Consider the following 16,052-nt stretch of genomic DNA (forward strand, 5'->3'; position numbering starts at 1 on the left):
AAGTACCAACAATTTCCACGTAACAATTACAGAAAAAAAATATAACGATACAATTATCTCTTATCAATCTCGTCGATTACCTGCGATCCATTCGGCACTGGCGATCCTTGCACCCCAGCTGCCGTAACGATAGCTCTTTCACGTTGTGCCATAAGTTGCGAGACAGAGACTCCGGAGAAAATGTTTCCTATCCCCCCTATTTTCCTCTTCTTTTTCTTGTTGAGACCATCTGTGAAACGAAAAAAAACAAAAGCGACTTATATAGAACGATTCGATCAACTTTCCCACTCGTTTAAAACGAACATCCCATAAAATTTTAATGAAATTCTAATTCTCGTTAACTCGTTCGGATCATGGAAAATTAAAAATACAGCTCGCTTTCCTAACTCTAATTTTAACTCGCTACTTATTATTCAAACGCGGCTTCAACCTCCTTAATGAACAAGTGTTCCATTTGAAGTCCCACCGCAAGGTTAAATCCTATTTAGTGTAACTATTCCAAGATTCATATCCAATTTATTCACTATCTTCCCTTTCAAATCTCATTTTACCCGTAAAACGAATTCCTTCATCTTTATATAACTCGAGTTTCAAAAATAAATTGCTTGAAAAATATTCTGTATATTTTATGAATAAAATAAAAACCGTTTAATTATTTTTAAATTATATTCGTTTATATTTGTTTATAAATTATATCCGTTAATTGTCACATAATTGTTATCTTATATACATTTATTCTTTCGTATATAAAAATTATTCTCTTTTGCAAAAAAAAAAGATACGAAATATTTAAAGAATTCGTAAAACTAATAACAAGAAGACGAAGAAGAAGAGAAACGAAAAAAAAATAAATAAATAAATAAAAGGAAACAAATAATAATCGTTTCGTATTTTCGATTGAAACGAAACTAACTACAATCCTCGTCGCGATCAATGGTCGACAAGCTGCCATAACAAGCGTTCACACTACGAAATTACCTTGATTTACGAGGATAACAGAAAGCAGAATGGCAAGAGGATGGGCAAAAGGGATGGTTTTCAATGCCGGTCTTTTATCCGTAAGCCTACAGCGGATAATTATTCTCCACAGCTTCAATGGGGGAGGATAATTCGGGAAACGGGAGAAGCAAGATGAAGAGGAGACGAGGAGAACGGGCGAGGGTGGAAGAGAGAGAAAGAGGGAGAGGAAGGGAGGGAGAGAGGGAGGAAGGGAAAGGTTGGATGTAATAATGAATCCACCTAGGAGTAAGGCCAAGTTGTCTGCAACGAAGGTAGTTTAACCCGATTTCCAAGGGGGGTGAAGATTCGCGTAAAATCTTCGAAGCATTTTGCGGCTTTCGAGGGAGGTTCGCGTGAACGCGTAAAATCCCTCTTCCACCCCTGTTCGAAAAATCTGCAGGCAATGGCTCACGGCTGTAACCGTTGCCGCCATTAAATCCAACGAAGCGGAGAGACGGCGTAGCAATTACTGGGATATACAACCTATCGTTTAAGGATGAAAACGATATTGCAAATTCAATTTGATGGAGGACAAATCTCGAGGAAGAAGTTACGAAAAATTCTCTCCCGTTTCTTCTCTACGATCCATCCATCCATCCATCCATCCAAAATTAAAGAAAAAAAAGAATAAAAGTAAGATCTCTAACTTATTTCTTTCTTTCTTTTTCTCTTCCTCCATTCAACGCACAAACATTCGATCCTATTTATATGCTAAAAATACCGAAAATCGTTCCCATCTCTCTCTCTCGGATCAACTATCGCGATACAGATCGAAGCAGCGCGTTCGATCGGATGTCGGCGGATCTGGACAGAGAGGCCGATCGAGCCGAGCCATGACGAGGCATAATTAGAACGATCGTGCGGGACAGAGTTCCGTTTCGAATCCTCTTCTTCTCGGCCACGAGTCGACGATGATTGACGACGGACCAACGGCGGATTCGAAGGCACTCGAATCACTCGAAAACCCAATTGAACCTCGGCCAACAACGACTACCACCCCCCCCGTGTCGTTGTTCGCTTCATGAGGAATGTGGCGAGCGAAGTGGATCGTGGACGTAACGACGTGGCCGGGCCGTTGATGCGGACTAAACGGAAGCGGGGTAAAATGCGCTTGCGCGACCACAACAGGACGTCGGTCGAGGACGAGGCCGGAGGTGGAGGTTTGGAACGGGGGTGAACATCACTCGGGGCAGGCGCAAGAATCACAACCGGACACAGACGTTGGACCGCAGTTCCTCTTCTCTCCTCGCACATACGGAGCGGGCTACGTGGCGCCTCTGCCTCTTCGTACGAAATTAACCCTTATCAACTCTCTGTCGGCCACCACCACCACCACCACCGCCGCCACCACCACCGCCACGGCCACCACCTATTGCCTACACCGGGTGCCTCTACACCCTGCCATCAACCCTGTCCTCCTTCTCCTTCCTGTCACCCCCCACCACGGCCAGTCTCATCCAAACTAACATCGTCGCGTTGACGTCGCTGGCAGCGAATGGTGAGCGGATTCTTTCCTCCTCCCGGGACTTATTGATCGCCCCGGACGATAAGAAGACACGAGCCGGCCGATTGGTTCCTCTTCCGGCTAGCTCGCGGCCTCGCCAACCCTAACACCCCGATTCGACACAGGATCGTGGCCCGTGGCTGGATTCCAGCCGAATGCAAATTTGCGGAGACCAATGTCTGGCATTTTCGGGATATCTTCTAATTTCGTGACCGTTTCAAATCTCACGTAGAGATATTGGATCGTCGAATTGATAATTTTAAGATCCGTGATGATTATATTTAACGTTTTCGAACGAAACAAGAAGGGGAGGAGAATTTTCTTGGAGCTTGATGATATTAACGTGACATGCTTGCTCGCGACGTTGAGCAAATCTTCGGAAATATCAGAAGGTCGACTCCTATAATAAGACGGTAAACGAGGTAAGAGGTTGAGGGTAGTTAGGGGCGCGCTCTCTGTGAAATCGTTTCCTCCGGGATATCAAACGGCGCAAAGCATATCGCGCCGTCGTAACTCGGTCGTGATCGATCGGGGAGAGCTTGTTTATCGCATCTCTGGAAAATTGCTGTACAGAGCCGAGGAGAAGGTTAAACGCTCGTCACGATCACGCTCCGATTTCAAACACGCTTCCAATTTTCAATTTTAATGCAAACGTCCTCGTACGTTTATATTAAAGAAAAAAATAGAAAGTGATCGATATATCTCGATCCACGCTTATATATAATCGCTATATATATATATCTCTATTTCAATATTCAATTTTCGTGCGCAATATCGTCGAAGGAACTGGAGAATTCATCCTTCCATTCTGTATATGTTCCACTTGCATAATTCGCCCGATCCAATTCACTCGTCTTACGTTATTAACGTGTCAACGGAGAATACATCTCTACGAATAAAATTCAATAGCCTCGAAACGAGGGGAACAAATTCCAGATACGTTACGTATTATACGTCGTATATCTCCAAGGATATAGCATATATACTCGATCTCTTCGTCAAACGGATCCTCGGCGAATATTAAAAACGAGCATCCGGATACGAGTAACCATTCCGTCGGAATTCTATTTAATATCGGCTCGATCGAGTTTTCAACCGTTTTCTCGGTCGAGTCCCTCCGGTAAGCCGGTGTACACGCATAAAATCCATTCCTTCAAACCTCGAAAGAGAGGGGAAAGAAAAAAGGAGAAAAAAAATCCGAGAAGAAGGGACGAAAAGAAATGAAATCGACTTTCGTTATTGAGACTCCGCGTATTCCGCGTGGAAGAGCGACGACGATAAAGATTCATTCGATCCCTCCTCCTCCCTTCGCCCCTCGGCTTATTCCTTTTATTTCTCCGCCTCGCGATTCGAAAGAGTGTGTGTGCGTGTGCGTGTGTTTGCACACCACGTGAGCGTATTACCTCGACCGTTGAAATGGCTCGATGGAGGGGGAAGAAGGAGAGGGTGGAGGGAACGAGGAGAACTGGGGGCGACGTTTTCTCGGACCGCGTCGTTTTATATCACCGGAAAATTGGAATCGAAGCGACGCCCGTGTTAAAACGAGCCTGCAGAGCTCCACCGAGGTATTGACGGTGGTGGGTGTATGTGTTTGTAGATCGACACGTACGAGATTTATGACGGGGAATCGGTTAGGAAGGGGATGAATTTTTGCGTAAAAAAAAAAAAATAAGGCAACATGGAACGCGTGATTTTTTTTTTTTCCTTTTAAATCGAGAGAGATTTTGAAAATTTTGATTGAATGGTGTAAAATTCGGTCGAAAGATTTTTACGTGAAAATAGAACAATGGATCATGGTAATTTTTAAAGATTGGAAATTTTGATGAAAATTTGCTTAAATTTGTATATTTATAAGAGCGATGAAATCGTTGCATTTTGAAGATTGGAAAGATATTTTTTTTCTTTTTTTTTTTTGCTACAAGAAATATCGAGAAATTCACGAGAGCAAAGAAAGAAGGAAAGAAAAAAAGATACCGTGTTTGCATAATATTTTAAATATCATCGGTACTCGTTTCATGTGATAACGATTCGAGAGCTGGGATATTTTTATTTTTTAAAAGTGGAAACTGTCGCATCGTTGCATTTTTCCTTGATGCATTTCATTATTTCAACGGGAATAAAAATAAACGGGAGAGAATTTTTAATGCAAAGTACGGCGATGATATATATATATATAAATAAAAAAAAAAAGGAATTAAAAAAAATAAAAAAAAAAAAAAAAGCAGCAGAAAAAACGCACGGGCAGAATGGCTGAGTAATAACAGTGGATCCATGTGTTTGTATACACATCCGAGTAAAAATGTTTTCAAGAGCTACATCATAAAAGCGGAAAATACTTGGAGCGATGAGGTAAGCGAACGCGCGTTGAATATTTGTCGGAATTTTTAAAGCTTCGAATTAACGATACAGCGCAGTTGTCGTTTATTCTTAACTCGCTCTGCGACCATCGTATTTTCTACCGGAATAATAACGATATCTTTTATTCCCGTAAAAATCATATTTCAAAATTATTCGCGATATCGTATGTCGTACGAATTTTCGCGACTTTTCGATAAAATTAAATTTCTCCCGATCGATCTTCTCTTGAATTAACGAAAGAGGGAAACAAAGAGATCATCGGAGATTTCGATTTCGGGAAAAAAGACGGGACGACGAGAGAGACAGTGGAACGGCCGATTAAGAATCGCGACGGAGACCAAACGGACGATCAAAACGAACTCGACGAATTTCAATGCGGATGGGCGAACTATTGTTCACCCTCACGAGCGAAAACCGTAAGCGAGCGTACCGCGGAATAAAGCTCGGAATAACAGCCGTTTAATTAGCGGCGCGACGAAGAAAGGAAAAGACGAAAAAGGGAATAAAGAAGCGGACGAGGGCGGGCGAAAAAGGAGCGAACGAGTAGCGGCGATGAGATCGAACGAGAGAGAGAGAGAAGGAAAAAATACAAAAACAAATAAATAAATGAATAAAAAGAAGAAGAGAAAGAGTGGGTCTCGCTCGGTCGGTTATAGGATTTAGTAATGAAATCCGGACGGGAGAGTTTAGGACGCCACGGTGATACATCATTCCACCCCCCTGGGCCAACGCCTCCATCCCGTCCAACGCTTGCCACCTCCGTCCTTTTCTCTTTTTTCCTTTCTTTTTTCCTCCCCCTCCTCTCCATCGAAAGCTTTAATGCCGTCTCTCTGTGCGCGAAAAGAGGAGACCGCGAGGGACGAGGAGAGGCGAGGGCGGAACAAAGAGAGGAGAGAGGGGCAACAGACCCCGCTAATGTCGCAATTTCGTCGTTCCTTTTCTCCTTCCTACCCCCTTGCCACTTTTTTCCCTCCCTCCCGGTTCGCCGCGCTTTAATGATCACGGCCGCTCCTCTCCTCTCTTCTCCTCGCCGCGAGGCTCCTCGCGCGAGCGGATGGGTGGTGTGCACGAGGAAAAACTTTTGGTCGTCCTCCAATAAAAGTTTTCGCCCCCTCCTCAGCCCCCCTCCGTTCGTGTTTTCTGCTACGACGGTGAATAAACGTTCCGCCCGATTATGGCGGTTCCGCGCCGACTACCGGAAACTGGCGGAACTTTGTTAATACGGCGGATCGATGGGAAAACTTCTTCGGCGGGGATATATATATATCGGCGGATGGGTAAGAGGGTGGAGGAGGATGTGTACGTGGCTGAATCCTGGATACATATATACATATATATATATATACATATATATATACACGCGAGATTGATTGGCGAGTATGTATAATGCGATCGAGTTGGAGGAGAAGAGAAGCAGCCAAGAAACTTTTCCCGGGGGAAAATTCTGATTTTGATCGATCGCCGCTCTAGGAGGGGGTGGATGGAAAACTGCCCCGGATGGAAAAATTCCTTCCACGCGAGATTTCCCTTGCGAGATTAAGGATCGAGAGGTGTGTATATTTGTGTGTATATTTGTGCGCGCGTCTCTAATTGGAGGATCTCGCGTTTTGTTGTTCCCAGTGTATGTGACGTGTATAATATGCGAAACGAAAGCGAAAAAATAAATTCCTGCGATGAAATCCTCGGATTAAATCTCGACTGTTTCAATTCGGCTACGATTCTCGTCCCCCTTCCCAGTTATAAAAATCTTATCCACGATCGACACGTCCGCTTTACGACATCGTTCGAATCCCGAGATATCTCGTTGGAGAAGCATCTTCTCGATCCAAAGCTTCCAATCTACTCGTCGCTTATCGGAATTATGCAAATCGCGAAAGGAAGAATGGATCCGCTCGCGTCAACGCTCGCTTCTCGATCGAAGGAGAGAGAGAGAGAGAGAGAGAGAGAGAAGAATCGATTAGATAGGTCGAAATTAGCGGCGGAGAGGACGGAATTGGAACACGCAAGGTCACGCTCTTACCTTTCCTGGCTTTGTCAGGCGAGGTGGGCGAGTCTGCGTTCACGTGGATCGCGGTTGCGCCCGGTCCGGCGGATAAAGCCGAGGAGACCGCCGGTGTACAGGATGCAACAGGACTGGCAGCCGCCGTAGTTGGCAGCAAAAGTTTCCTCTTATGGTTGCACAGCTTGGTCATCTCCCGCGTCTTGCCCTGATCCGGGCTCCAAGGTCGTGTCACAACCTGAAACAAGAACGTTGGAACAGCGGTTAGTTGCTAGCCGAGAATCTCGCGTGTGTGTCTCGAATAGGAGAGAGAGGAATGGAAATAATAATCGTTGATGAAGATCGTTCGAATGATATTTCGGAATTGTGATCAGTCGGCATGTAACAGGAATAATATATTGTCTGGATGCGTTGTGTAGAAACTTGGCGCGTTTCAATCGGTTACGATAATAACAGTATCGATGAAAGTTACGTAATTACCCGTTTGAAATTATAATTATTAAGGTATTTTAAATCGATCGTCGATCATTAATGTATCTAAACGAATTATGTATGCATATTTAACAATTGCGTAATTAAAATCTCTATTAAAACCGATGTTAATGTGATGATAATAAAATAAATTATCATTATATATGCGATATATTTCATACGTATATGTGTATATTCGAGTATATAAAATACCGGATCGGAGAGAAAGAGAGAAAAAAATAGGGAGAGGAATAATTTTATTAATTTTGCGGGAAGGGATCGGTAATAAATTTTCTCTCGATAATACTGTTTACTAAACACCAGCGTTGGAAAAGAAAGCAGTAAAATCCGCACATTCCCTCCCATACAATACACGCAATATCTGGTGCCAGGTTCATAATTTCGCGGTCTCGTCGGTATCAGTTCGTAAAGAGGATTGTGAGGGAGGGAGAAAGGAAGGGGAGGGGAAAAAAAGAAGCATCGTAAAAAGGCCGCGGTTCTCCTGTGTATAACGTATCGAATTTACGAGGGAATAACCTTTGGCATTTGTTCAAGCGATCCGGCCACAACCCTCGAGACAGGGATAATGGAGATTGACTGTACGGGCGCGGACATTGAAATAAAGAGGCGGAATCACGTAATGAAAACGAGTTATTCCGCCCACGACCTACTTTTACACCCGCCGCGAGACGAAAACCGCGATGCGGCCACGTTCTCCCTCCCCCCTCTCCCCCCACGTCTATGGAAATGTCTATGTATTATGCATCGAAACGTTTAAATTCCGGTTATTGGAACAATTCGAGCCGATAATTATCCAATTACGCGTAATTGCGCAATCGCGCGCGCGCATGCACGCCCGTCACCCACGCGGCCAATTTGATTCGCAAACAGTGTATTCGTATTTATTCGTGCAAATTAGCCGATCCCATAATTATGCGAGTCAAGAAAATGGAAATTGAAAACAATTGGCATTGTGCACTTGAACAATCGCGAGTTGCGCAATTTTTTCGATTCAGTAAGAAGCGTTTTTTTTTTTATTCTGCGCGTATTGCATCGATGCGAAATTTTTCACGTCGTGTATTGTTCTCCTTTGATTTCAGCTCTTTTTTTCTTTTCTTTCTTACTTTACTTTATTCGAGATATTACGTCGCATTAAAATTTTCAACTTCTTTCCATTTTCTCTTTCTCCCTTCTCTTTCACTCGTAGATCATTACAACAAGAGGCTACCTTTTAAGTATTTTTAATTATCGCCCAAGAATATTTCGAATAATTTAAAAAAAGAAAAAAAAATAACGCGAAAAATTGAAATTATACGTTCTTTCTTAATTTGTTTCTTAAAAAAAAAAAAGAAAATAAAATAAAAAAACACGAAACAAACGTGTTCCAATCCGAATTCCCAACGTGACGATGGGAATGGAGTCTCAAAAAAATCCGGTCTCACAGGTCACGTCGCAAGACGAGCAAAAAAAACGCGCACAGCCGTGGACCAGAAATTAACGACGCCCACACATAATGAGCAACAACGGAAAAAAGAAAAAAAAAGAAAAAGAAAGAAAAACAAAAAGAAAAGGAGAAAGAGGGGGAGGAAAAAAGAGAGAGAGGGAGAGAGAGAAAAAATGACGAAGCAGCTCGGCGGCGTGTGTACCGCGCCGCGTCGTCTTATTTACGATGCGTCGTAATGGCACTGTGTACGCAGCCGTAAATTGCCGCGGAACGTCTCACAGGCTGACACGTAACACGGTGAAGTCCTCGACGACCATTACCGGACATCGGCCCGTGGCCTTCCAACTTGGACACGTTTTAACTCCGTGCATGGAGGAGCAAACGCGCATCGATCATGAGATTCATGAGATCTTCCCTCTCTTTTCCTCTTCCTCCTCCTCCTCGCGATTCTTCATCCTCTCCGTTCTCCTCTTCTCTCTCTCTTTAAATTCTTCTTCTCCTCCGATTCTTCTCCCTCCCTCTCTCTCTTTCTCTCTATTCTCCTCCTTCTCTCTCCCCCTCTCCGTTTGCCCTCGTTCGCTTTGGCCCTTTTCGAGGCTCCGGCCGGCTTTTGCGCGACGCTCGCTCGCGCCGGTGTTCGCCAATTATGGCGAGACAGGCAGGGATCGTGGAGGGAAACGGGCAGATTATCTCGAGTTTTACCGAACCCCGAAGGTGGTCCACGGGCTTTTCGGAGACGCTTACGTAACCGCGGCGTCTCGCCTCGCAAGTTATGCGACGTTCTGTTCGAGGATTGCGAGACCGTCGGTCGGCCGCCTTTATCGGCGGTTTCGTCGAGTTGTAACGATACAACGAAGGGAAGGAGGGGGGCAGGGGAATGGAGGGAGGGATGGAGCGAAAGGAGAAGACGGACGGAGGATTTGCATAAGAGGGTCGCCGATTACAGGGTCGATAACACCCGGACGCCAAGTTTGCCGCGTATTGATGTTTCGATGGCCGCCCCCTCCCCTGCTCCCTCCTCTCATCCTCCATCGGTTTAATATTCACGCCCCCGTGACTCCCTAATTGGCAGGAAACTAACTTCGACCGCTATTCGAGTTCTAGCACGTGAAATAAATTCCTCGTCGAACTCCGGGCCGAAGAAATTACCCGTCTATCCGTGGGATATTTTAACACCTCGTGAGTGGTTACCAAGTTTGGCAAGTTTCGATCTTTGAGAGACGAGATAATTTCTGAGCGAGATAATTTTTCTCGAAATTGTTAATAGATAAATTGATATGAATTGATACGTTACGAATAACGATTAATCATATTCCATTTGTATAAATTCGCATAAATTTGCATTCATATATAAACGGTGGATATTTCGGATTTTATCGAATATATTCGACGATTGTAAATTGGTTGCTATTTATCAATCGAATAAATCGTGTTAATATCGCGTATAAATTATTGCAATTAATCCTACGTAAGGCGAGGCTATTGTTGCTGTACAAAAAAAAAAAAAAAAAAAAAAAAGAAAGGACCACGAACGCGTGGTTTTTCGAACTCGTTTCATAAACGTGCGACGAGCTGTCGTTAACAAGATATTCGCGATTTATCTTCCACGCTTTTGTGCCATTATACACGCTCGAGGTGTTGTGAATAATGTAGGGTATTGAAAATAAGTTTCCGCAAAATAAAAAAAAAAAAAAAAGCGCTTAAACAGCCCGTAATTATTCATCTTGGGTGGTTTCACAACCGACATCGGTAATTGTCTGCAATAGGATAACTAATTGCGGACGAAGAGACGGGATAATTATCGAGTAACTTCTTTGGCACAGAAACGTAGTGGACGACGTAACGACGATCTTGAAAGAGTCACAAGTATTTTATGCTAAATGTTTCAAAGCAACAGGCGTGGAAAGATATACCGAAGGATTTTGCAAAAACCGATATTTTATAAAAACGATTTATCGCGTATCCAACATAGAGAAACTGTGTGCACGATTCGAATGACTCACCATCTCCATCAACATTGAGACTCGAAATCTGATTTTAACTTCGACCAACCGGAATTCCTTCGTTCGAACGACGCACAATGCCCTCCATTTTTACACCGATTTAAATTTAAAAAGGAAAAAAAAAAATGCAACGAGAAAACTCAAGTGCAAGGTCACACTCGTTCTCAAATTATTTTCGATTTTATCCTTCCAATATAGACGTCTCGAGGCGAGGATATAGAATCGTACGTTTGAAATCGAGGATCATTTTGCGAGGCGAAATAAAATCGGCGATGAACGTAAGTAACAACGTAGAAGCGTGTCGTGAGGTTGTATCGTGGCAGAGTCCGGAGCACTGGCAGGTTAATTAACAACGACCTGAATACTACGTCGAGATTACGCGTATTTCGCGGCGGTCGGCCTTGGCGTCCAGAGAGAGCCGACGAGTTGGCGTGTAATGACGTATACCGTCGGTTAACTCAATCAGAACGTGCTCCCTCCGACCGGTCTGTTATTCGTTCTCCTTCTGGCGAGCCGCTCATCAACGCTAATCGCGTCCACTTACGCGACACGCCGCGCCGTTACATCCAATAAAACTGCACCGCGATCGCCTCGTTTCGCGCCACGTTTTCGAAATCGCGTGCCTGCGCGCGCCGTGTGCGCGTTCGGGATCGCGCGAAATTTAAACTGCGCGAGAGATTAAATTTATCGATCTTTTTTTCCAGGGGACGATAAAGACGTTTATTTTCAAGAATAATTGTAGGGATTAATATGTATCGATGTGTATATTTGGATAATATTAATGTTCGCAGTTGTATAAAATTAAAATACATTTCATGTACAAAGATATATATATGCATGATTAAAAAAAGCACCGTTAAGAAATTAAATTGAATGGCAGAATGAAAAGAAAAGCTTTCAAACCGATATTTCGACCAAATTTTGCCAGAATTTCATACAGAAACCGAATAATTAAAAAGGTAAAAACTGCAAATGGGAAATATTAAAGCGAAAAAAAAAAAAATATCGAGGGGATAAAATTGATTCCCAAACGATTGAAATTTCGATGCGATAGTCGTACGTGGTCAAAAGGTCGAATATTTTCGGTCGAATAACCAGCCCGATAATCTCCAACGCCAAGTTAAAACGTATCGTTTTCCACGGAATTATTTCTCGTTTCAAAGCGCAGTTTGCAACCACCTCTTTTGCCGAGCGACGGAAACCGCGGTTTAATCCATTTCCCCGTGCAAACTAGACATCGTTTCTCGACAGGAACGATTAATACCGTGGCTTTAACGGATCCCTGACCGACGCTCACCTGAGAGACAAACGCAGTCCCCCCTCTCTCCCCTTTTTTTTATTATCTCTCGCTCTTCTCTCGTCTCTTCGTGCATCTCCGTAATGTAATTGAAAGGCGGGATGCAAGATGGTCGTGCAACGAAATTCATCGATCTCATTCGAATAGGATGAAAAATTGTGTATTGAAACCGTGATTTGTTCTTTCGGCGATCGAAGTGGAATCGAGGGATAATTCGTTCTTTGAAAGCAATCTTTATCTTTTGGTATATTTCCAGTGATCGCACGATTTTGCGAATTGATATATTTCTAGATTGAAAAAAAAATGATGATACGAAAGTTCAAGTTAACGATTTATCGACGTTTTATTCTTATAATTGTGATATCATTTTAAGCATAGAGAAACATAAACGTTTACGTGATATTTTTTTTGTTTCTGTGTTCGTCTGTCGACCATCGATTCGCAGTCTGATGGTCAATCATTCCCCGAATGATTTTAAGCTCCGCTCGTTAGACACGGTTTATATACACCGTCATCAAAATATTCCACGATACATAATTGTACCGTATAATAATATTAAATACGATCAAGTGCGCTTAAGCGCGTGACCATGTTTCAATAATAAAATAACATATTTAACCCATTAATAACATCATGCGACCGGCGCATTATATATCGGGTATGATGACATCAACCTTTCCATTTATTCCTGTTTGCTTCTCGTTTATCATATCGGGGCATGCTACGATTACAATAATGAACAGAAATTTATGATTCTTTGAAACAAGAGAGACAACACGTGAAATAAACTCACGTTTGACGATGTATAAATTTTATATATGACCGTGATATGACTCCAATAATAATAACCTACCATTCTCGAAAATGATTTACAATCAATTTTTACATCCGTTTCACATTTTTCATAAATATATTATATACCCGTGTATATTTATTTTTCCAACGATTGAAACATTCTCTATTCCAAACGTTTGGAACGAAATAATAATCACGTAAACATTAATTATCCCGTAGGATATCCCGATTGAACATCAATGTAACATTTATCGTATCGATGTAAACAAGATTTACAAATCTCGCCAAATTTCTCTCCAATTGTTATTTCCCTCTCCCCTTCGATCGATCTAACAATCAATAGCCTCGATGGCATTCATTTTCAATTTATCCCACGTTATTACAAATTATTCGTTTATCCTTGTTGTATACACACGCACCCACGCACAAGATCAATAATAGCCGATTATTCGCGAAATCGATATTATCTATTTCGTAAATTCAACATTATTTTTGGAAAAAATAAAAACAAGTATAGAATATAAAATAATTCTTCATGGGATTCGATACATTCCAAATGTGTGTATGTACATACGTATATATATATCTCCATAAATATTTTATACGCTTATATAAAATTAAAGTCCCCGTTTTATTTTGTATAAAAAAACTCTAACTCGATACGGTAATCATCTCGGAACGAGATTATTTATTGAAGGCAAATTATATGTACGAAGGAGTACGGGGATAATAAAAGAAATTTTAATAGATTTTGAATTTATATCATCGCGTTACGTAACAAATTGGTTATGCCACAGATACAGCATACATTTCACTCGAACAGGTTTATTAACCTTTAGGCTCACATTTATACGACACTTTTCTTTTCTTTTTTCTTTCTTTCTTTCTTTTTTTTTTTTTTTTTTGCTCATTTTAAAGAGCGATATAATGTGTTCTTAGGTTCTTAAAACGTCTCTTTAGCACATGATATATTTCCTACGAGTGTTTAGTCTCATATACCTCTCGTGTAATTTACTTTGCATCGTAAACCGGGGAATAAATGTCTCTTAAACGATTTCCTATCGTAAACATAATGTTCCACGTTCGGTGGATAGATCGCATCGGTAACGAAACGCATCGGGTAAATGAATTTTTGAAAAGTATAATACTGAAAGGCTGGCTAGCCGCTTTTTCGAGTACGGTCGAAGGAAAGACGAAGGAAAGAACCAGTTGTACACTCCTTCTCGCGTATTGTCCATACTTGAGATTCAACTTGGGATATGTGCACAACGGAATACCGGCAACTCGTGTTTCGCAGCTCGAAAACTACTCGAATTTTTCAAATTCGATATACAAGTAGGATGGACAAATATTATTCTATTATCCTTCCATTTGCAAACGTATTGTACACGTGAAAAAGTTTCAAGCCTTCTGAATGAGGAATTAAGTATTTAAATAAATTCAATTCTATTATAAATAATGGAAAGTAATCAACTTAGAGATCTATCCATATTTACGTATTTTCGCTTTTACAGAATTTTTCAGATTTTTCATCGGAGAAAAGAGTTTTGGGAATCGAAATTTTTATTTTAATTTTCCATTCAACAATTTTACTCGTACAATGAAATCTTTGGTATTTGAGATATTTAAGAGACATTCTTTTGAAGGAATTTTGAAAGAGGCGTGGTAAAACACACCTTTCCTCGTAATTTTTATATATATATGTTTCAAAAAGATTAACACACACTATAGAATTCGAATTATTCCCTCTTGTTTTTGCGATAAAATAGAGAATAGTTTCGAATAGTAGAAATTCCACTGTAAACATTTGACGAGGAAAAAAATTTACATTTTTATTCCGCAAAGAACGCAAAGTAACAAATCCGCAAATCTACCCTTCCTACATCCGAACGTCAAACATGACTACGCATTTTGATCGAAACAAACATCAATCCAAACGCACATGCACGTACACGTTTACACCGCACCATTCGAATACGCATCGAAAACTCCATTCTTTTTTTTCTTTTTTTTCTTTCTTTTTTTTTTTTTTCACTCACCGAACATCACGAAGCCTTTCTTGTTTTCCCGCTCGCACCGCCGCCCGGAATTAATGTAACGACGCCATTAGTCCGCGATTTTACGACTTTAATTGTGACGGCCGATCAGAGGGTGAATCCGTGTCGCAAATTGGACCGTCCCGCGTAACAATGCCGTGTCGCGTTTCGTACGTGCAGCGTCCGTTCCACACCCAATTAAACCGTGTGCGTGTATCGCAAAGAACGTTCCTTTTTTTTTTATTTCGAGTATGCTGATCGAGAGTGCCGATTGTTTTTCGAGCTGAGCCTTTCGCATTGCGTAACCGGCCGATTCGGTACACGGTGGCTCGTGAAAGTATTCGAGCTCTGCTCCAACACACGGAGATTCCATCCATCTTCGAAAATTCTATTGATTTCAATGAAACTATATAAGGAATATAATATAAGATTGATAAATCTTCTCTGACGAATAATTTCGAACAATTTGTAAATTAAAATCTATTTGAAAACTGGAACAAAGTTGCGTTTAAAGAGACGAAAGATAAAATCGAAAGATAAAATTTCGGTAGAAAAAAAAAGAAAGATTGCTCCGCAACAATCGCATTCATTAATATATTTCGCGAAACAATGTACTTTCGTGGGTCATTGTGTATATACGTCGTGGGAAATTTCGCATGGAGTAGCTTGTCTTTCCGCGAGGAGAGAGTTGGATATTTACTCGTGCAACCGTTTACCTTTTCGTTTGTTGTGGATGCAATGCAAGATCGGTGGCGTTCTCGAACGAATTCAGCGAAGGCAATTTCGCGGAGTTTATTATCGGTTTGTCGATGGAAATTTTTCGATGGTTTCCGCGGTTAAAGGGATTTCTGAAACATTTCCTTATGTGTCGTTCGAGCGAAGGATATAATACGGAGGAACGAAGATTGTGAAAACTTTTAAATTATGATAATTTCAATGTATAAATAAAATATAGACACCGGTGAAAAGATGTAATTTGTATCGAGTTTAAAAACAAGCTCGTTTTAATTTGTTTTCGAATAAATATGAATTTCAACGTAATTACCATAAAACACGGTGGAATAACACGTTTATCGTTTTTTTTTTTTTTTTTTTCCCTATCTTTTTACAAATGGAAATTAAACGATATTGTAACATTTAAATTTC

General features: G+C 41.4%; 1 protein-coding gene across 6 annotated transcripts in view; it reads right to left on the reverse strand.

Moving 5' to 3' along the window:
• LOC408801 (protein split ends) overlaps positions 1-16,052 on the reverse strand; it is a 313,466-nt gene that overhangs the window by 20,027 nt on the left and 277,387 nt on the right. For 5 of the 6 annotated variants that reach the window (XM_016911646.2, XM_016911645.2, XM_006565427.3 and 2 more), the window contains 2 exons: positions 6,882-7,098; positions 81-229 (listed from right to left, as the gene is read on the reverse strand). In XM_016911646.2, coding sequence (XP_016767135.2) covers positions 81-229; positions 6,882-7,098 — 366 coding nt within the window. Of the gene's footprint in view, positions 1-80; positions 230-6,881; positions 7,099-10,778; positions 11,114-16,052 lie in introns of those variants that run through there. The other variant, XM_006565424.3, reaches the window with a different exon arrangement.

The sequence above is a fragment of the Apis mellifera genome, linkage group LG4, assembly GCF_003254395.2.
Source record: "Apis mellifera strain DH4 linkage group LG4, Amel_HAv3.1, whole genome shotgun sequence".
In the NCBI taxonomy this organism is placed as follows: Eukaryota; Metazoa; Arthropoda; class Insecta; order Hymenoptera; family Apidae; genus Apis; species Apis mellifera.